Here is a 21,669-nt window from a genome sequence, read left to right as displayed (position 1 = left end):
AAAAGCCTCACATAGAGCAATCACAAAGAATAGAAACATCTTAACCTGAAAGCAGTACTGCCTATTCTACATTGTAAGAAAGGATGGTAAAGTATTTGAATCATATATACATGGATGCGTGACATGGTAAATACATAAATGGGTGAAAACGAGTGAAAGTTTTTTTGAGAATTCTATAAGATTATAGTCTGAATTCACAGGGAGTTACTAGCCGTTTGCTGATCAATGTAGAAAAACTTTGTGAAGGAGGTATAATTTAGGAAACCCCAAATTCAGGAAACTTAAAATTCTCAAGTTAATTTTAACTTTAGATGGGTGTATATAGAAAGAGAAATGAGGTGGTCTGGAATATCTGCTAAAGGGCTGTCAGCACAGGGCCTTGGACAGCATTGTAATGGGAAGCCAACAGTGTTAATTGTAGAACTCTAACTGAAAGATGGTCTCCTGTGGCTATATGATCCTGGAAACTCAGCCTCTGAACCTCAATTTTCTAAGCTGTAAAGTGGAGCTAATAGTACATACTTGAAAAGTTGTGTGAAGGGGGTTAGAAGATTATGTGAAGTTGATTTATGATCTATAATCCTATATAAATTGTTAATTATTATTGTCACAGTTGTCAGGAAAGTAATGGACAGAATTAAGCTTTGCTTTGGGATAGATGTTAGTTGAATGGGACTTTTAGTACGGTTTAATCCAAGGAGAGGATGTTTGCCATAATAACTAAATCAGTTACTACTGGGGCTAGAAAGAACTTGGACAGCAATTGAGGCAAAGGTTTTGTGGGTTGTTGATTATTACTTTAAATTTTATTGTTTAAATATTGAGAATTTGGGCTGGACTAAGGCTGTCACATAAAATATTTGCTAATTTTTGTTTGCTAAATCTGGCAAACCCTAGTTTGGATGGAGGACCATGGAAGGAGGGTGAGCAGCTCCATTTCATCCTCTTAAGTGTATTTGTCTCTGTGTGTGTATGTTTTGTTTGCTTGCTTTTTGGTGGTGGAGATTATGTATAAACCAGAGATTTGCTATGAAGGATCTATTTTGGATATTCTCCATTTTGGGGCTCTTCTATGAAAAAGAAAAAACAGACAAGCAAACAGGAATGACACACACACTTACAAAACAACCCAAAGAAACCTGGGATTGTTTGTTGCTCTAAATGTAGTAGAAGGTTAGTATTGATTTATGCATTAGTTTAAGTAGCCATAGAAGAGATAAGCAACTCCTTTGGTACTTAGATGTAAACTACATGCTCATGTTTTTGGTGGAGTGATTCTGTGTTACAGTCAAATTTTGCATGTGCAACTGAGGAAAGAATAGGTTCCATGAACTTTATTTGGTGAGTCTGCTCTGTAGCTGGCGCTTGGTTTTATTAATTCACTACTGTTCTTTAGGTAAACTGTTTTGCATTTATATATTAATTTTTGCTTTTAATGGAAATTAAGTGAATATAACTATAGTATATGTCATTTCTAAATGAAAAGAATATATGCAAGCAGTTTCAAAACGTTGAAATTGCTATTTATTATTTGCGAATGTATGTAAATGTGCCATACATGTATTCCAGTGAGGATCCCGTTTAGTGCTCCTTTTTGACTAACGGTCTGTTCACCATTGAAGTCATCCTAATCTTCAATAAGACACGACTGAAGTAAAAATTGACCTTACAAATCTGCCACTTTTGTTTAAGATGAGAAACTGTGTTTTATGAATTCAGTGTGATATGATATAAACTAAAAAGAAGAATGTCATGTTTTTAAGTATTCATGTTGAAAAATGTGCTTTATACAAAAATCCAATCCATGGAGGCTTTTTGAAAATATTTATTCATGTTTTATTTCACCAGAACACTGCAGTAGACTGTAAAATAACATCATCTACAGCTGGAGATAAACACTTTGATAAAAGTCCTACTAAAACAAGGCACCCTCGGAAAATTGATCTAAGAGCTCGGTACTGGGCATTTCTTTTTGACAATCTTCGCCGAGCAGTGGATGAAATCTATGTAACTTGTGAATCAGATCAGAGTGTGGTGGAATGTAAGGTAAGGTTTTCTGTGAGCCTTCATTATCCATTTGAAGCCAATTTTTGCTACACCTAACTCGATCATTTACATCAGTAAATAATACTGTAGTGTTAACTGTAATTGCTGTGCTGTACATTAGATCCCCAGAACTCATTCATCTTGTAACTTAAAGTTTGTACCCTTTGACCAGCATTTCCCTATTTCTCCCATTCGTTGCAACTTCTGTTCTCTCTGCTTCTATGAGTACTTCAGGTTTTTCTTGGTTTTGATTTTTCAAGAGTAGTCTTGTTGTTTGTATTACCTAATCACATTCCTTTACATTCCGTGCAAGATTCAGTAGAAAGCTGTTTTGGTACAGTCCTGGGAAAGAAATAAAAGGGATGGATAGTCACACACACTTAGTTAAGAAATCTCTTACCTTTGTCTTCCATTGGTACTGTCGGTGGCACAGTGAGATTTTCACATTCTTTAGTTTCATGTTTAATTGGACATTGCTCCCTTTCCATTGAGATACTTATCACTCTCCTAATTTACTCTGGTCAGGGAAAAGTGAGATTGATGGCTAACTGTAAACAATCTTGGGTGGGATTGGCATATCATTGTAACGTGTGTTTTCTAATTTTAGATAACCTTGTGTTTGTAGTAGGATATCAAACACACACACAGCATAATCTGTCTCTAAAAATTCACTAAAAAGCCTGGCCTTTTAGTGAATACAAACTATAATACTATATTATTTTATACTGAGTAAAATTATTTTGAGAAAAACCAGAGTGATTCATCTTCATAGAAATATTACAGAGATACCTTCTGTTTCTACAGTGACCATGGTTAAAAACCTTGGAATTCGTTATTTAATCTTTGAAATATATGAAGGGTCAAAGAAAAGTTATGTTGAGACAGCAGCTGTGTTTCCTCTCAAATTGGAAATAGCCAAAATAGGTTTTGGACTAGCTTAAAAATGATTCATCAGAAGCGGTTTTCAGAATAAACAGTAATTGAAATCATTCAAATTTATGGTTTGGTTGTCACAATTAATATTGTTACTATCAGCATGTAAAAGTTTGTGTGTGTTTTAGGAAAAATATTTTAAGCAAAATCATATCCTTGGAGTTTAATAAATCAGCATGTTTTGGTAGAAGACACTATCAGGCTAATTTAGGGTTATAGATTCTGTAAAATGAGTGTGTGGTCCTAGATAATCTCTAGGTCAACCCTAGAGATCAATCAGATCAGCAGATTCTTTGACTTTATTATTAAAAATAACAAATGGTTGATTGAAGAAATCAAATTTGTTTGTAAAATATGTACTTCTTTATAGAAGTGAGTTTGACCAATTGCAACCAAGTCTCTGTGATAAGCAGAAACTCTTGGATCTGTCTCTGAAACTGTATTTGAGGAAGCTAGACTTGGCCATAAGTCAGTGTGGCTTTTACTTCTGTTTCTGTAATTCACCTACCCAAAGCTTTGTGAAAGTTTAACAGTAATAGAAATTTGTTGTGCAAATGTAAGAATGGAGAAGATTTTGACAAAGTGAGAGGAGTAGAGATGTGTTCTCTGTTCTTTGTAGTGTGCCAAGATGCTCAAAGGCTTATGCTGAGAAATAAAATCTGGGAGCTTAAAAGTTATTTTCAGGGGCCAGCCTGGTGGTGTAGCGGTTAAATTTGTGTGCTCTGCAACCTGGGGTTTGCCAGTTTGGATCCCAGACGCAGACCTACGCACCGCTTATCAAGCCATGCTGTGGTAGGCATCCCACATATAAAAAAAATGGAGGAAGCTGGGCACAGATGTTAGCTTAGGGCCAGTTTTCCTCAGCAAAAAGAGGAGGATTGGCAGTGGATGTTAACTCAGGGCTAATCTTCCTCAAAAAAAAAAAGTTATTTTCCTACTCAACTCTACTCCTCTTCCTTTCCAGGACTTACAGGTGGTGGTGATGTAAAAAGATGCAGTTTAACATTTGGTCTAAGCATGTGCTGGATATATAATAACTAGAGTTCCATTTTTCTTTTGCTCTATTCTCATTATAAAAACACCTCTGTCCATTATCTCATTTGATTTGTACCTTTGTGAGATCTATAACCCAGGGAGTTTTCCTCATTGTACAGGTAGATTTAACCCTTGTTTTGTGGATGTACTGACAGAATTTATCCCTGTTTGTGATTTGTGTGTTTTAGCCTTAGTTAAGTAAGCGCAATTCAGTTCTTTGTCTCATATGTAAAATGCAGTTAATAACACCTGGATTATGTAACTCACATGCTAAGTGTAGCAATATAGTGAAATGTATATTTCCTGCTTCAGCCAGGGTTGCTGACCAGAGCCCACCACTGTAATCAAAGGAGGCTAAATTTCTCATTTTTTAGTTTGAAGATGTGCCTGTTATGCCATGGGCCACTTCGTTGTGTGATTTGCTAAGAATCGACATTCCAGCAAAACTACACTCAAACCATCACTACCACATTTCCTTTTCTTCCTTATAAAGTGGGCTAGAGGGTGGGCTAGGGGAGATTGCTTTTTGGAGAGTACACAGTTAATGACGCAGTATCCATCCTCTCAACTTGTTCTGACAAAAGTTTGAAGTGGGGCTTGAATTGCTTGTGAAGTGTGTGAGTGTGGCTATAGGAAAGGGAGACTGGCATTTTATTCTCTGGCCGGATCTTTGCTGACTGATTTTGGTGCCTCTGGAATGGGGGAAAGCATGGTAGGAACACATTGTGCTTTCCTTTCTCTGTTTACCATTTCCACCTGGGGAGAACTGGAACTGGAATGTTGGGGCACCCTTAGGTATAGAGACTCGTGCTTACATTTGCTTTAGAGATTTCATAGCATAGTAGGCTCGCTGGGTAGTGCATGCCAGCTGGGCTTGAAGGCTCTATAGGGTACTAGGCCTTGGAAAGAGATAGGATGAGAGTTCTTGGTGATCAAGTAAAGAGGACCCCCAGAGTCTCATGATTTATGTGAGGGAAGGAGTGTGGACATTAGTGAAGATGTTGGAGTCATAGGAGCTTCCTATGGGTGCACTTGATTAGGTGACAATATGCAAAACTGATGGAGTTGGGGCAGACACTGCTTGGGCAGAGGAAGCCAGGATGAACCTGAACACTGCCTAGTGAACAACATATGCTACCTGTGCAGAAGTCACCATCTTCTGCAGAGATCAGTAGAGACCACTGACCTCAGGCTGAGTCAGAGAAAGATTAGGGATACATCTCTGCCTGGCAGCACTCGACTCAGCTGGCAGTGCGGCATTACCTTAGTCCCTGGAGAAGGACTAGCTGATGACTGTAGCAGACTCATCACTAGTATCTGGTGAGCTCTTGTAAGCAGAATATTGCTTTGTTCCCACAAGCTGCCACTTATGGCGAAGGACATAAGATTGTAAATGTAGGGGCCTGGGAAGGGGAGTACAGGGAAGGAAGGAAGGAGAAGACTCAGTGAGAACAAGCCATGCCCGTCTCTACCATAGGCATCTGCTAAAGGCCATATAGTTCTCACTTGTGCTAATAAGAAGGTTGTTCGAAGATGGGATTTAAAAACTATTCTTTGATAATTGAATGTGATTGAAAAACTGTGAAATTTCACTTAACATACTCAGCATGTTTAGGATTCAACTGAGTACTTATGGGGAAAAACATGGAAGTATTCTGTGTTTATATCTCAATGAGTTGAGACTTCTCAATTTAACAAGTTAAGTAAGGATCAAAATGAGATGTGAGAAAATGCTTTGAAATGTATGACATGCAATAAAAACAAAATAAACTTTATAATGAGATAAAAGGAAAGTCACAGATGGAGAAACAGGAATATAGGTCCACGAGTAGAGAAGGAATAATCATAGAAGTAGGAAGAAGAGTAGGAGGATAGGATTGTCCCCCAAACCATGGCAGAAGTGAGTGTTGCAGAGATCAAGAATGACTGCAGTTGAGAGAGTTGAAAGCCTTTTCAATTTGGCATTCAAGAGGAACAAGAGCACATGGGATCAAGGTGAAAATTTGTGGTAAGAATGTGAAATTCCATCTGATAGTTCTTTGCCCATTTTATTTTTGAAAAGTAGGAGGTATGGGGTTTGTGGGGTTGGAGGTTTGAGGAAAGTGGCAAAGTTCTGAAGTAACTGTGATGGAGAATGGAAGGGCTGACTTACAGAAATCAGGATTGCCCAGCAGCCTTGAAGGTCACAGGTGAGATTGGAAATTCTTCTTTCCTGTATCTTCATTTTCCTTATTGGATTCCTCTCCCCTCAGCATTAAACGTGCCTGTTTCTCTTCCATCCTAAACAAAGAGAACAGCAAAAAGAAACGCCTAAACTCTTTCTCTGCTTTACTTATGCTTTCACCTACTCTCCCATCATCCATTTTTCTCCTCCCTTTCTCAGCCAAGTTTCTTGGAAGAACTTTCTACATTTGCTGCCTCCATTTCCTTTTCTCCCAGGCACTCATTAGTCTACTCCAACCTGGTGCCACATTCCTATCAGAGCTCCTATTAAAGTTGCTGGTCACTTCTGTATTATTTAGTCCAGTGGTTGTTTTCAGTCCCTCCCGTGATCTCTGAGCAGCATTTCACACTGTTGACCGCCCCTTCTGCTTACAGCATCCTTTCCTTCGGCTTTCCTGGAAGAACCTCTGCTAGTTTTCCTCCTCCTTTGTTGGCTGCTACTTCTTCCTTGTTTTTCTTTTCCACCTGACCTGTAGCTGTTGGGAGGTCATCAAAGTTTCTTTTAGGCCATCTTCTTTTCTCACTATTATATACTTTCTCTCTCTGTGGTTTTGTCCAGGCCATGGCTTAATTTACTATTCATTTGCTGATGATTCTTAAATTTATGTCTCTAGCCTATAACTTTCTTCTGATTTTCAGATCTGTATATCCAACTTGTCTAGTTGGCATCTTTATTTGGATGTCTCGCAAGTGTATCAAACTGACATATATAAAACTAAGTTCATGATCTCATCCTAAACTCCAAACCTAGAGATGTATTTCTCTTTCCTGAGTGAGCAGATATTCCCTCATCCTCCTCCCTTCACCTCATTCCAGCCACTGTCCATTGCATTGGCCCCTTTCAGAATTACTTCCTAAATCTTTCCAATATGTCTCTTCTCTCATTCTCTACTGCTGCCATTCGAGTCCAAGCTGCCATTATAAAGTTCCTGGATTACAACTGAATTTTTTTTTTTTGAGGAAGATTAGCCCTGAGCTAACTACTGCCAATCCTCCTCTTTTTGCTGAGGAAGACTGGTCCTGAGCTAACATCTGTGCCCATCTTCCTCTGCTTTATATGTGGGATGCCTACCACAGCATGGCTTTTGCCAAGTGGTGCCATGTCCGCACCCGGGATCCAAACTGGGGAACCCCAGGCCGTGGAAGTGGAATATGCACACTTAACCTCTGCACCACCAGGCCAGCCCCACAACTGAAATGTTTTAACAGGACTCCCTGCATCCTTCTAGTCCTTTCTCCATATTACAGACAGAATGATACTTTAAAACCACAAATATGATCTCTTATTTCTTTGATTATAGCTCCTCAAAAGTTTCCCTGTGCTCTGAGCATTAAAATCCTCAGCATGACATTCAAATCTTGAGTGACGGGATCCATGCATACCTCATTTCACACCGCTTTTCTCTCCTCCCTTCAGCCTCATTTAAATAAGCCTTCTTTCAATTACTCGAACATACCATGTGCTCAGGTTGTCTACAGGCCTTCCCGTGTTCTGATTTTTCTGCCCAGAACACTTATCCCTCCTCCTTGCCCAGCACCTCTTCACGTCCCCCATCCCTTTTACCTAACTTCTATTCATAATTTAGGTTTCAGGTTAAGTGTCACTTCCTCAGGGGAGCCTATCCTGATGTTTCAGACTAGATCAGGTTCCCCTCTAATATACACTCCATAACATACACTTCTCCTTAGAAACACTTATCACAATTGAAATTAAATAATTTTATATTTAGTTGTTTTAACCTGTCTCTCTTACTAGACACTAAGCTCCATGAGGACAGAAACCACACTGTCTTGTTTACCTTTCCATCATCAATTCTTGGTACTGGCACTGGAACATAGTAAATGCTCAGTAAATAGATGTTAAATGGTTGTGTGAATCAGGGAGACTACCAACACTTTTGCAGTGATGTCAGTCTTCACAGTTATGTGATTCCTCTCTCCCCTCAATGATACATAGCAGCCAATCACATGCTAAAAATGTGCAAAGATTGTGGGTATATGGATTAATCATGGGTTGGTATTCTTTAGGCAGATGTAGTGGCCATTTCACTTGAGTAAAGGAGTTGAAGAGGGTAAGAGAGTAATTGGAGTAGTGGACCGTGGAACCTAAGCTGGATGGGGAAGGAAATGACTAGGAGAAGGCTGGTATATAATAGAGAGAGTAGAGAAGCTAAGTGTTTGCAAATATTCCTCGGACATGGTAGGAGTAGATAAGGTGGATTCTCTGTAGCTAGAAACTAATAGGTTTGTATTTATATTTTATATTTATATTTTTAAAGTTATTATTTAGATATTCCAAATACTTGTTTTTTACCTTCTTATCTGTCATATACTGAGATATTTTAAAGTCTCCCACTACTTTTGCAATTTCTTCAGTCTCTTTGAATTTCTAAGAATTTTTGCCTTCTACATTTTGTTGCCTTGTTTTTAGTTGTATAAAAGATCATATGAGTTATATTTTTGTTGTGAGTTTAACATTTCTCAGTATAAAAATGACCCTTTTGCCCAGTTTAATGTTTTTCTTTGTGAATTCTATTTTGTGTGATATTATAATCTCTCTCTCTTTTTTTTGATTTGCCTGTTACCCCTTGGCTCAGGTGTTGAAATTTTTTTCAGAGAACATGAGATGCAGCGCAGGGATAGCAGGCTAAGAGTTCACCTATACATTTGTAGGAGTGGGCTTCACTTACCCCACCATTGTCTTACATTAATAGCTCTTTTTTTAATTTAATTTTTCTTTTTATTGCTTCCATATGTGTACATATTGTGAAATGATCCCCACAATAAATCTAGTTAACATCCATCACCATACTAGTTACAGTTTTTTTTCTTGTGATGAGAATTTTTAAGATCTGCTCTTTTAGCAGCTTTAAAATATACAGTACAGGATTAACTGTAGTCACCATGCTGTACATTACATCCCCAGGACTTAATTATTTTATAACTGGAAGTTTGTACTTTTTGACCTCCTTCATGCATTTTGCCCACATCCCTCTCCATTAATAACTATCTTTTCCTCTATCTGATCTTTCTAGCCTTATTCTAGTTATTTATTCTTTGCTGTGTTTCATTCATTGTAGCCTTACAATAAAATTTTATTGATTGATTAAAAAATAAGGGGCCGGCCCCATGGCTTAGTGATTAAGTTTGGCACACTCCACTTTGGTGGCCCAGGTTCACGGGTTTGCATCCCAGGCACAGACCTACACCACTCATCAGTCATACTGTAGCAGTAACTCATATATAAAGTGGAGGAAGATTGGCACAGTTGTTAGCTCAGGGCTAATCTTCCTCAGCAAAAAAAAGAAAAGAAAAGAAAAATTATTTTTTCCTATGTATATAACATCTCCCAAAGCATTATTTTATGATTCAGTGTTTAAGTTGTAGAGATAGATGAGCTGTCGTTGTTTTAGTCTGTTTAACATGACACTTAATTGATGATCTCTTGGTTGACAAATCTTTGTTCTTTATACCTGGTTCTTGTGTATATTATAATCAATAGGACATAGATTATTTTTCTTTTGGATATTTGGAATAACTTAATAACTTGATCCTGCAGTTACCATGTCATAACTATTACTGGGGTTAGTCAAACCTGACTTATCTGGGCTAAGTTCCTAGTTATAGTAGCCTACCTCTTAGCTTAGTTATGGTAGCCTAGTTGTTCATACCATTTTACACAATACTTTCACTTTTAAACTATTTCTTCCTGATTTTATTTCTGTTAATGAAACCACCATTCTCCCAGTCACCCATGTTCTTTTCTTTGTCAGCTGCAAAGTTCTTATCCATTCATCTTTTGCATTGTTTTTTTTTGTTTGTTTGGTTTTTTCCATTTACAAACCCCCTACCTCTTTCCTAGTGTCAATACGTTGCCTTTTAAAGACCCATATTACTCTCTGGTGAACTATTTTCTTGTCCTTTTGGGTATGTCCATCTCTACTTTTTTTTCCCCATTTACAGTTCTTCTTACTAATGACATTATTTCTAAAGTACAGTTCTGATCATATTACTCTCCTGCTGTAAAAATTTTATTGGTTCTGTCTCCATAGGCTTCTGAATCCAGAATAGATTAATCATTTTGGCTTTTAAAACCTCCTACTATATCGTTTTAGTTGACTTTTCCAGGTTTGTTATAATCTTTGCTAAGTTGCCTGTAAACTCTATTAAGAGTTCAGAATTACAGAGGAGTTTAAAAAAGCTGAGTCCTCAGGGTCCAGCCTCGATTGTAGCATTGCCTTAGAATTTGGGAGGCTTTGGGATTCCAACTGGGGACCGTTTGTTAAAAAGGGATTCATTTTCTCGTTTGGGAATTGAGATAATGCAACAGGATGAAATAATCTGTTCCCTGAGACTTTGTTGACCTTGATCTCAGTAGCAACTATCTGTAGCTTTTAGATAAAGAGAAGAAAGTGGGTAGGATCTTGGAAAGTGGATGTTTGTTCAAGTCATTTTGGCACAAGAATAGTAACTGGAGGGTGAAATTCATTGCCACCTGATTTCTTTTTGTTGAATTCATTTTGTGCATAGTTGTATTTTTGGGGGCCTCTCTGGGTATGCCTTTCAACCCATTTCATTTTTAAATATGAGTTCTCAATGAAGTCCAGAGAGATAGAGCTTATTTGAACATCATTGTCTTAAACATTGGGATATGTTCATGTTGAGACTAGATAACTGGGTCTGAGGAACTGCTATTTCAGTTTCCTGAAAACTCTCTTTTGATTTGAATTTCCTGTTATGGAAATGACTATTGTTTGGGACTTTTACTTATTAGCATGTTATGACAACTGTTTGTGGAGTACAGGTGTTTTTTCCTATTGATGGGATATGTATTTGAAGGACTGAGAGACTTCTGAAAAGCAAATATGAGAAAAAATAGATAACAGGATTGAAGAAAAAATTTAAATGAGATCTTTTTTACTCAATCTCTGGTGTAAAGATTCTCCCCCCCAAGTTTCATAAATGGTAGTAAAAACGCACATGACATAAAATTTACCATATTAACCATTTTTAAGTGTACAATTCTGTGGTATTAAATATATTTATAATGGTGTATAACCATCATCCTTATCTTCATAACTCTTTCATCTTGAAAAGCTAAAACTCTATACCAGTTAAACAATAACTCTCCATTTCCCGCTCCTCCCAGCCCCTATCAACCACCATTCTACTGTCTGTCTCCATGATTTTGACTACTTGAGTACCTCATATAAGTGGACTCATCATACAGTATTTGTGTTTTTGTGACTGGCTTACTTCACTTATATAAGGTTCATCCATGTTGTAGCATATGTCAGAATTTGCTTCATTTGTAGGACTGAATAATAGTCTGCTGTACATGTATACTACGTTTTGCTTATCTAGTTATCTGTTTATGGACACTTGGTTTGCTTCCATATTTTAACTATTGTGAGTAATGCTATGAACATGGGTGTACAAATATCTCCTCAAACTCTTGCTTTCACTTCTTTGGGATGTATATCCAGAAGTGGAATTGCTGGATCATATGGTAATTTCTATTTTTAGTTTTCTGAGAAACCACCATACTGTCTTCCATAGTGGCTGTATCATTTTACATTCCTACAACAGTGCACAAGAGTTCCAGTTTTTCCATATCTTCACCAACATTTGTTGTTTTCTGCTTTTTTGGTAGTAGCCATCCGAATGGGTATGAGGTGTTATCTCACACTGTGGTTTTAATTTGCCCTTCTCTAATGGTTAGTGATTTCGAGCCTCTTTTCAGTGTGTATTGGCCATTTGTAAATCTTCTTTGGAGAAATGTCTATTTATGTCCTTTGCCCATTTTTTTGAATTGGTTTGTTTGTTTTTTTTTTTGTTGAGTTTTCGTTCTCTATGTATTCTGGATATTGATCCCTTATCAAAAACATGATTTATAAATACTTTCTCCCATTCTCTGGGTTGTCTCTTTATTCTGTGGATAATGTCTTTTGATGCACAAAATTTAAAAAATTTCACGGTGTCCCATTTGTATGTTTTTTCTTTTGTTGCCTGTACCTTTGGTGTCATATCCAAGAAATCATTGCCAAATCCTGTGTCATCAAACTTTTGCCCTGTGTTTTCTTCTAAGAGTTTTATAGGTCTTTGATCCATTTTGAGTTAATTTTAGTGTATGATGTTAAGTAGGGGTCCAACTTGATTCTTTTGCATGTGGATATCCAGTCTTCCTAGCACCATTTGTTGAAAAGACTGTCTTTTCCCCATTGGGTGGTCTTGGGACTCTTGTCAAACATCATTTCACCATATATATAAGGATTTATTTCTGGACCCTCTATTCCATTGGTCTGTATGTCTGTCTTTATGTCAGTACCACACTGTTTTGATGCTGTAGCTTTGTAGTAAGTTTTGAAATCAAGAGGTGTGAGTCCTCTAGTTTTGTTGTTCTTTGTCAAGATTGTTTTGGGTATTTGAGATTTGAGATTCCATATGGATTTTAGGATGGGTTATTCTATTTCTTAAAATACATCATGGGCATTTTGATAGGAATTGCGTTGAATCTGTACATTGCTTTGGGTAGTATTGACATTTTAATATTGTGTTCTAATCTATGAACATGGGATGTATTTCCATTTATGTCTTTAATTTCTTTCTGCAGTGTTTTGTGGTTTTTATTGTACAAGTCTTTCACTTCCTTGGTCAAGTTAACTCATAAGTATTTTATTCTTTTTGATGCTACTGTAAATGGAATTGTTTTTGCGATTTCTTTTCATATTATTTATTGTTAGTATATTAAAATACAACTGATTTTGTTGACTTTTTGTTGACTTTGTATCCTGTTACTTTCCTGAGTTCATTTATTAGTTCTGACAACTTTTTTGTGGAGTCTTTAGGATTTTCCACATGTAAGATCGTATCATCTACAAACAGAGATAATTTTACTTGTTCCCTCCAGTTTGGATACCTTTTCTTTTTCTTTCCTAATTTCTCTGGCTAAAACTTACAGTACTGTGTTGAATAGAAGTGATGAAAGTAGACACCCTAGCCTTGTTCCTATTCTTAGAGGAAAAGCTTTCAGTCTTTCACTATTGAATCATGTTTGCTGTGGATTTTTTGTTTATGGCTTTTATTATATTGAGGGAGTTTGCTTCTATTCCTAGTTTGTTGAGTGTTTTTATCATGAAAAGGTGTTGATTTTTGTCAAATGCTTTTTCTGCTTCAATTGAGATGGTCTTGTCTTTTTTTCCCTTCATTTTTGTTGATATGGCATATTAAATTGATTGATTTTTGCATGTTGAACCATCCTTGTATTCCAGGAATAAATCCCACTTGGTCATGGTGTATAATCCATTTAATCTGCTGCTGAATTCTGTTTAGTAGTATTTTGTTGAGGGTTTTTGCAACTATGTTCATAAGGATTAGTGAGCTGTAGTTTTCTTGTAGTGTCTTTGTCTGGCTTTGGTATCAGGGTTATGCTGGTCTCATAGAATGACTTAGGAAATATTCTCTCCTCTTCAATTGTATGGAAAAGTTTGAGAAGGATTGGTATTAGTTCTTTAAATACGTGGTAGAATTCACCAGTGACGCCATCAGGACCTGGACTTTTCTTTGGTTAGAGATTTTTGATTATTGATTCAGTCTCCTTACTAGTTATAGGTCTATTCAGATTTTCTGTTTCTTTGTGATTTAGTCTTGGTAGGTTTTGTGTTTCTAGGAAGTTATTCATTCATTTCATCTCAGTTATCCAATTTGTTGGCATACAGCTATTCATAGTATTCTCTTATAATCCTTTTTATTTCTATAGAATTGGTAGTAATAGCCCCACTTCCATTTCTGATTTTAGTAATTTGAATCTTCTTTTTTTCCTTAGTCCATCTAGGTAAAGATTTTTCTGTTTTGCTGATCTTTTCAAAGAATTGACTTTTGGTTTCATTGATCCTTTTCTATTTTTTAAAGTTTCTATTTTGTTTATTTCTGCTGTAATCTTTGTTATTTCTTTCTGCTAGCTTTGGATTTAGTTTGTTCTTTTGTAGCTTGTTAAGTTGTAAAGTTAAGTTTTTGATTTGAGATCCTTCTCATTTTTTAGTGTAAGCAATTAAAGCTATAAATTTTCCCTGAGGACTACTTTAATTGTGTTCCGTTAGTTTTGAGGTGTTGTGTTGTCATTTTTGTTTGTCTCTAAGTATTTTCTAATATCCCTTTGATCCATTTGTTGTTTGAATGTGTTAATTTCCACAAATTTGTGAATTTTCCACTTTTACTTGTGTTATTGATTTCTAACTTTATCCTGTTGTGGTTGGAGAAGATACTTTGTATGATAGCTATCTTTATAAATCTATTGAGACTTAATGGGTGGCCTAATGTATGATTTGTCCTGGAAAGTGTCTAGAATAGAGATTCTTAACCTGGGATTCTTAAATCTGTGTGTATCATCTGAAGGTATTATGAAATTATTTTGTTCATGTACGTTATTTTGAGTCCATAACTTTCATCCAATTCTTAAAGGTGATTGTCACCTGAAAAAAATATACCACATATCCTGGATTAACCTGTATTTCACTTAACCTCTGCTGTCTTAACAGTAGATGAGAAAGGATCATGGAGGGATAATGATACAAACTTGGAAATTTAACTTCCTCTCTAAGAAGTTAAAAAGGACTGTTATCCTAGATAGCCATCCCTGGAAGGGCCTAGTCAACTAGTCTCCTGTCAAAGTGATGAGCCTCATTAGAAGTGCTTCTACTTTTTCTGCTCTATTGTTTTCACCAGGCCTCATTCAGCAGTGCTGGTAATTCGGTCACAATTCTTGATTGTAGCAACATGTTAGACTTCCAGATCCTCAGTCTTTTTCTAACCATGCTTATGGCTTCAGCCTGTCTGGAGACTGCCTCATCTTGAATCCTGTTCACTTGATATAATCCCCTTCATGAGCCCCATCAAAGTTTTGCTCAGTATTCCGACCATAGCTTCCAATACCAGCCTTCAACTCTTTATCAACGGGCTCTGCTTCATCTCAGACTCAAGCCCCTTGTTGGAGTGACTCCTGCTACAATTAAATTAGGCAAGCATCTCCCATCTTTTCATGATTCCTATAAAAAATTAAATATATTGCAATATATAAAGTAGGATAACTGAATAAAACAAAGCAAGAAGATTAAAAAGGTAAACATTAAATCTATAATGTTTACTGAGTGACATTCAGATTCTGTTGTTTGGATGAAGACTATTTAACAGGAATTTACTGGTACCCTGGGGGCAAATCAAGGAATTTTAGCTGATATTCTTGAGGAACAGGGAGAAATCTTTAGGAAATGAATTTTCAAAAAAAAACGTTGAATCCTAGGAGATCCTGCCCAGTGTTCTTAGGCAAGAGGCTTCTTGTTTTCAGAAGAGGATAAGATGAATGTTTAGGTGAGATCTAGTTGCAGTATTATGCAGCTGCACTACACTCATCCCTCTTTTGTTCACTATTTTTTTAGTATTTAATAGAGGCACAGTCATATAAGTGATGCTTTGCAACGGTAATCCATAAAGATGTGCTGCCACTGAGCTTGCATGACAGAGTGAATTGGTAATAGTGCTAAATTCAGAAATAACAATAATTAGCTCTCATACTACTCATCTGTGCAATCTTCTTGTTATATACACTAATGTCTCAGGTGAACATTCTCTTAAGCTATTCTTTCAATTTGGTTGGAATGTTGTAATTATTGATTATGGGATTGAGGTCTTTATTTTGGTTTGTTATTTATTTCATTAGGTGATAATAAAAATATGAACTAAGTAGCATAATTTGCTTATAATTTACTTATTAAATATACCAATTATCCTCCAATAAAATAATAAGTGAAATTGAACGATTTGGAGAGTTTACAGATATAATTGTTCCTAATCATGTATAACTAAGACAAATTTCCTAGTAATATATTTGTTTAAAGATTCAGGTATCTTCTCTGTTTTTTTCCTTAATGAGTATTTACATTGAAATTTGATCATGATCTGTTTCTTGTGTAGAAGTATTTCTGTGGTGTCTATTTTTAGGAAAATTGGAATCGTCTTTAGTGAAGACCATGTCGTCTGCTGTTTTTGTTTTGCCGTATTTCTGGATATATACAGTAAAAATATATAGGTCTTAAATCTAGTTTGTGGTACTCTAATAAAAATTTAAGGGACTCAAAAAATATTTCTAGAATCTTTCATGGTAATTAGTTTATTTTTAATGTGTCATTTTTATTATTATTTAGCTCAAGCTGCAATGATTTTTTTAAGAGGTATTTTTGTTTTGAAATTATTTGCCTCAGATAGGATTTTTTTTGATAGTTATAGGATAAAAAACTTAAAGAATTTTTTTTTTTTTTAAAGATTTTATTTTTTCCTTTTTCTCCCCAAAGCCCCCCGGTACATAGTTGTGTATTCTTCGTTGTGGGTTCTTCTAGTTGTGGCATGTGGGACGCTGCCTCAGCGTGGTCTGATGAGCAGTGCCATGTCCGCGCCCAGGATTCGAACTAACGAAACACTGGGCCGCCTGCAGCGGAGCGCGCGAACTTAACCACTCGGCCACGGGGCCAGCCCCTAAAAAACTTAAAGAAATTTTTATATTTGATTTAATAGCCATGCTAATGATGTAATTCCACTAATAATGTAGTTTAGCTGTGTTCACGATAGAGTAAAACTCTAAGATTTATCTTTTTTTTTTTTTTTTGAGGAAGATTAGCCCTGAGCCAACATCTGCTGCCAATCCTCCTCTTTTTGCTGAGAAAGATTGGCCCCAAGCTAACATCTTTGTCCATCGTCCTCTATTTTATATGTGGGATGCATGCCACAGCGTGGCTTGATAAGCAGCTCATAGGTCCACACCTGGGATCCAAACTGGCAAACCCCAGGCCACTGAAGCAGAGCGTGTGAACTTAACTGCTACGCCACTGGGCCGGCCCCAATCATGATATTCTTTAAGAGAGTTGAGTCATTAAAGTATTGAAAAGATGAGTTTATAAGGATCCTGGGAGATAGAGAAATTTCTGTAAAAGGTATAGTCTCGTTTCCTATTTATAACAAGAGTATTTCTTTTATTGTCAAACTTCGCATTAAAAAAAGAGAAATATAAACAGATATTAAAGTTTAGCTGTGCCAGAAAAAAGAGTGGAAAATATGCATATGATTGATACTAGAAACCAAAATGGAGGAGAATGTAAATTAGAATCATAAATCATGATATCTGAATATGATCTTAGAAATCATATAATCCAACCCTCTTGTTTTACCAATAGAAAACTGTGAAACTAAGTAACATGTCTGACATTACATAGTGAATTAGCAGCAGAGCTAAAGACTAGAACTCAAGCAGTCTTACGTTTCATTCAGCAACTATTCATTGAGTACTTATTATAGCATGCACTGTTTTGGGTGCTATTCATCAGCCTGAAAAAGTTGTAACTATAGCAAAAATGTTTCAGTTCAAACACATCATATTGATTTAAACATCAAAGTTTTTCTTTTTTCTTTCTTTAAGATTTTCTTTTAGGAAGGAACTTCCATGCTGCTCCTGCTGTGGATATTGTCCTGGGTTATTTACACTTTATTGAAAGATTCTGTTTTTTAAAAATTTTTTCAGTAATTTTCACTGCTAATTTGAAATAATAGAAATTTACCAGAAAATGACTGCAACATAGAACATGGATCTTCTTGGTGTCCAGATCACAAGGCGTATCAGCAAAGGTTATAATTCTGTTATATTATTCCTCTGAATTATTAAAAGAATTGAGATTCAATTGCTGAAGAGAAGGGAGAGTCAGTTTATGTCTTTGGAATACACTTTGTTCTTCCATGTGTGGTGACTCAGTGGAGGTTAAGATTTTAGTAAAATAGGTTATTTTTCTCATAGACTGTGAGATGCATTATTACAAATACATGTATCTTGAGGGAGAAAAGTCTTTTCTCCCTTTCAGGTTTGTAAATAGCACTAATGTGTTTTGAATATGTTTTAACATTAGTTATTACACTTGTTAATGTTCATAGAAGGAGAAGTCACTTCGGGCTATAGGATTGTGGAAAAATTTTTACATGTGGTATTTGTCCTGTCCTTTGAAAGGGGAGTAGTAGACCTCATGTAATAGTAGTTATTTCAGTGTTCCCTTTAAGCTAGTTGCATGAGTTTGGAAAAAATGACCAAACTTTATTCTACCTTTGGGTTTGTAAAGAAGAGTTTGGTCTAGATGAGAGGTGAGGACCTTCAGCCTGAATATAAGCGTTTAGTTTGGTATTGAGAGAATATTCCAGGGAAAAGAAATTCCTTATGCAGTTGTTTAGAGGTAGGCATGCAGGCATCAGTGGGGAATTTGATCTTGAGTATGTTGAGTTTGAGCCTTATAACAATCTATTTTTTCGCATCTTTGTCTACTTATTCTTAGCTGCAGTAGGTCTCTGAGTTTTCTCAGTGGGAAATACCGTAAGAGAAAAGCATCTAGTCAAGCCAACTTGCAAATAAGTTGAGATGAAAATTAGTCATTGTGGTAAAATATTTGTATCACTAACCAGGAAACTGCAAATTTTATATATCCACAAAGATCCTGGTGAAGATTAAATTATAGGAGGAAGGTTTCCATTAGCAGATTTTTGTTTACAGGTTTTCATTTATTGAATATACTATATATTCTTTTTCCAGGTTTCTTATATTGCAGATTAAGGGGAGATATTTGAAAAGAAATGATTGAAGATTGAAGATGACTGAGTGATATTATTAGACAGTTTTGAAGGTGGTTTACTTGCCATTTTGCTTTCAGATGATTTCTGTTTTGAATGGTTTATTCCGTTAGTAGCTTTTAAAAACTAGATAAGCTGTTCTTAAAAAATAATGCTTTTTAAAACTTGATTCCCTTTTGGTAAAGCTCTTTCTTTCATAAGATTCCTTTTATCACTGACTTCTCAGGTGATGCATGTTTCTACCCCTTCATCACCACAGTCGGAGACCACTGTGCTCATTCCTCTAGCTGAACTGGAGGGCTGTATTGATGTCCTGGGCCCAAAGGCTTGTGCACTGGTATTGTATGTCAGCAGGACAAAGGGATGGCGCCAACCATCCTGCTCTGTGTGCCAGTAACTAGAATTAATTACAAACCAATCAAATCCGTTGCAGCCAATTGGTAAACTAATTGGTAATTTTAGCTGTACATCTCTATGTAGCTATCTGAGTGCCTATAACATTACTTTCAGAGCCACTTTTGTTCTGTTTCATCCTGCTTGACAAAATGGCCTTCATAGCTGGAGGGAGAAAGATGTGCATCAGTGACTATGAGGCTGCTCCAGCTGCTTGTCTTGTTTGTATTCCCTTGTTCGTAAAACATGACTCGGATTACAGAGTGGTATGGTACCACTCTGATCATTTCTGATAACGATGAGCTAAACATTCCTTAAAATAGGTTGTTTAAGCCACCAAATGTACTTTCTCTTTGCCAACTAGTATCAGAGGTATTGCTGCTTATATTCTTACCCTTTAGAGGGTTTTTCCTTCTTTTTTTTAACGAAAAGGGAAATCAGTAGAAAGCGTCTGAAATAAGTTATTCTGAATTAAATCTTTCTGTGCTCTAATGGGGGCGATTTAAGTTGAATGAATTTAATTAAAGAATTTGAATTATATTAGTAGAAATGAGAAAAGGAAGCCAACTAAATTTTTAAATTTTTCCTTTTCCTGATTGTTGAAGACTTTTATTACCATTGATTTGGCACTAAGGATTACTTTTGAGAGGAAATCAACAATAATTCTTTGTTGAGAAAAATCTTTTAAAGTAGACTATAACTTTTATGACTAAAGTAATATTGGTACTGTATTTCGTTTGTGAATAATTTGGCAAACATTTATTATTAGTCTTGGGTCTGATTTCTAAAGTGTATCTATATCTTGTAAAACATTTATAAGTGAAAAGTGTTCTTGAGGTCTTTGAGTGCCACTAACACTAGAAAGTCAATATAAGACTTAGTTATGGAAACATAATGTATTTATAAAACAAATGATCATTTTTATAACTGGATGGCAATTTCTGGTGGTCATCTTCTGGGAGTGTTGGAAAGTTGCCTTTTATAGTAAAATGAGACTGGTACATCTTTATAGTGAGATGAGAACGGTATGAGACTAGTAAAGTGAATACACTTTAAAGTTCTTTGTCTTAAGTGTTTAAATGACAACTTTGGCCAATTGACCAATATCTACACACATAGTTACACCTGAGGTTAATTCCCCTTTTTGAGCAATGGAGTGGATCTTTGTGGCTTGTGCTCTTCCACTCTTTTTTTACATAAAAATTCCATAGCCATTAGTATGTGAAACTATCCGAGCCAAGAAAAAAAATCTTTGCCAAATGTGTAGAATGAAGTGTCACAGTAATGTAATTTTGGAATTATCTCGAGAAGAAAATTATAGTGCAGTATAGTCATTATCATGAATGTGTACAGTAGAGCACAGGTGATCTATCTGTGTATCCTAGTTAAGCTGATTTGGGAATGAGTCTTTGTGAAATCCAGCCCATTTTATCTTTGGAACTGCATAAGAAAGATTGGTAAACTTTTAGGTATTTACTTTTCCAAATATGTTTCTTTTTAAACTGATGATTTCACATATATATTAGTGGAACTGAAGATTGAGTATTTAGAAGGGACTAAGAATTATTATTTTTTTGAATTTTTACTTCAAATACTTTCAATTTAGAAGTAAATGTTAAAAAGGTAAAAAATGTTGAGGAAAGCATTGGAGGGAAATACACTCTTGATAGTGTATTTGCTAGCAATTTTTCATTCCTGTCTTTTCTTCCTTCTATTTTTTACTGATGGTATAGGAAGTCTTAGAAATATGACTTAGCAGAAAGAGCAGTGGGCCAGGGATCAGTGAGTTTGGTTCTGTGTCACCATGAGCAGGTCACTAAACCTCAGTATTATCTTTAAAATGAAGTGGCTGACTCCTGGCAGTATGACTTCAGTACTCATTAAATAATTCTCTGGGATTTGCTCGTTATTTAATATCTTTTGCAGCTAATAGTTTTTTTTTTTTTTTAAAGATTTTATTTTTTCCTTTTTCTCCCCAAAGCCCCCTGGTACATAGTTGTATATTGTTAGTTGTGGGTCCTTCTAGTTGTGGCATGTGGGACGCTGCCTCAGCGTGGCTTGATGAGCAGTGTCATGTCCGCGCCCAGGATTCGAACCAACGAAACACTGGGCCGCCTGCAGCGGAGCGCGCAAACTCAACCACTCGGCCACGGGGCCAGCCCCTGCAGCTAATAGTTTTACTTAGTTCTTTAGAATAAAATTTTCTAAAGACTGGAGAGGATAGAAATTTACTCTAAGGGATTGTAAATTATAACAGTTTATTCTGTCACAAGGTGTCACTAATAAATGTTACATTGGGCCATCTGAAAGAATAATCTGCTTAATTCAGTCAGGCAAAAGAGCAGCATTTTCTGGCATGCTGCTGGTGTTTCATAGCATAGTATA

At 36.1% G+C, this 21,669-nt stretch overlaps 1 protein-coding gene across 50 annotated transcripts in view; it reads left to right on the top strand.

The window, feature by feature from the left end:
* Positions 1 to 21,669, top strand: part of SCAPER (S-phase cyclin A associated protein in the ER) — a 521,170-nt gene that overhangs the window by 95,303 nt on the left and 404,198 nt on the right. For all 50 annotated transcript variants that reach the window (XR_011526452.1, XR_011526476.1, XR_011526453.1 and 47 more), the window contains one exon: positions 1,849 to 2,046. Coding sequence is in view for 30 of the 50 variants with exons in the window: in XM_070573827.1 (XP_070429928.1) it covers positions 1,849 to 2,046 (198 nt within the window). In the remaining 20 variants the exon portion in view is untranslated. The remainder of the gene's footprint in view (positions 1 to 1,848; positions 2,047 to 21,669) is intronic.

Source organism: Equus przewalskii, chromosome 1, assembly GCF_037783145.1.
Source record: "Equus przewalskii isolate Varuska chromosome 1, EquPr2, whole genome shotgun sequence".
Lineage (NCBI taxonomy): Eukaryota > Metazoa > Chordata > Mammalia > Perissodactyla > Equidae > Equus > Equus przewalskii.
Note: the sequence above shows the minus strand (reverse complement) of the source record. Positions and strands in the feature narration are given on the sequence as shown.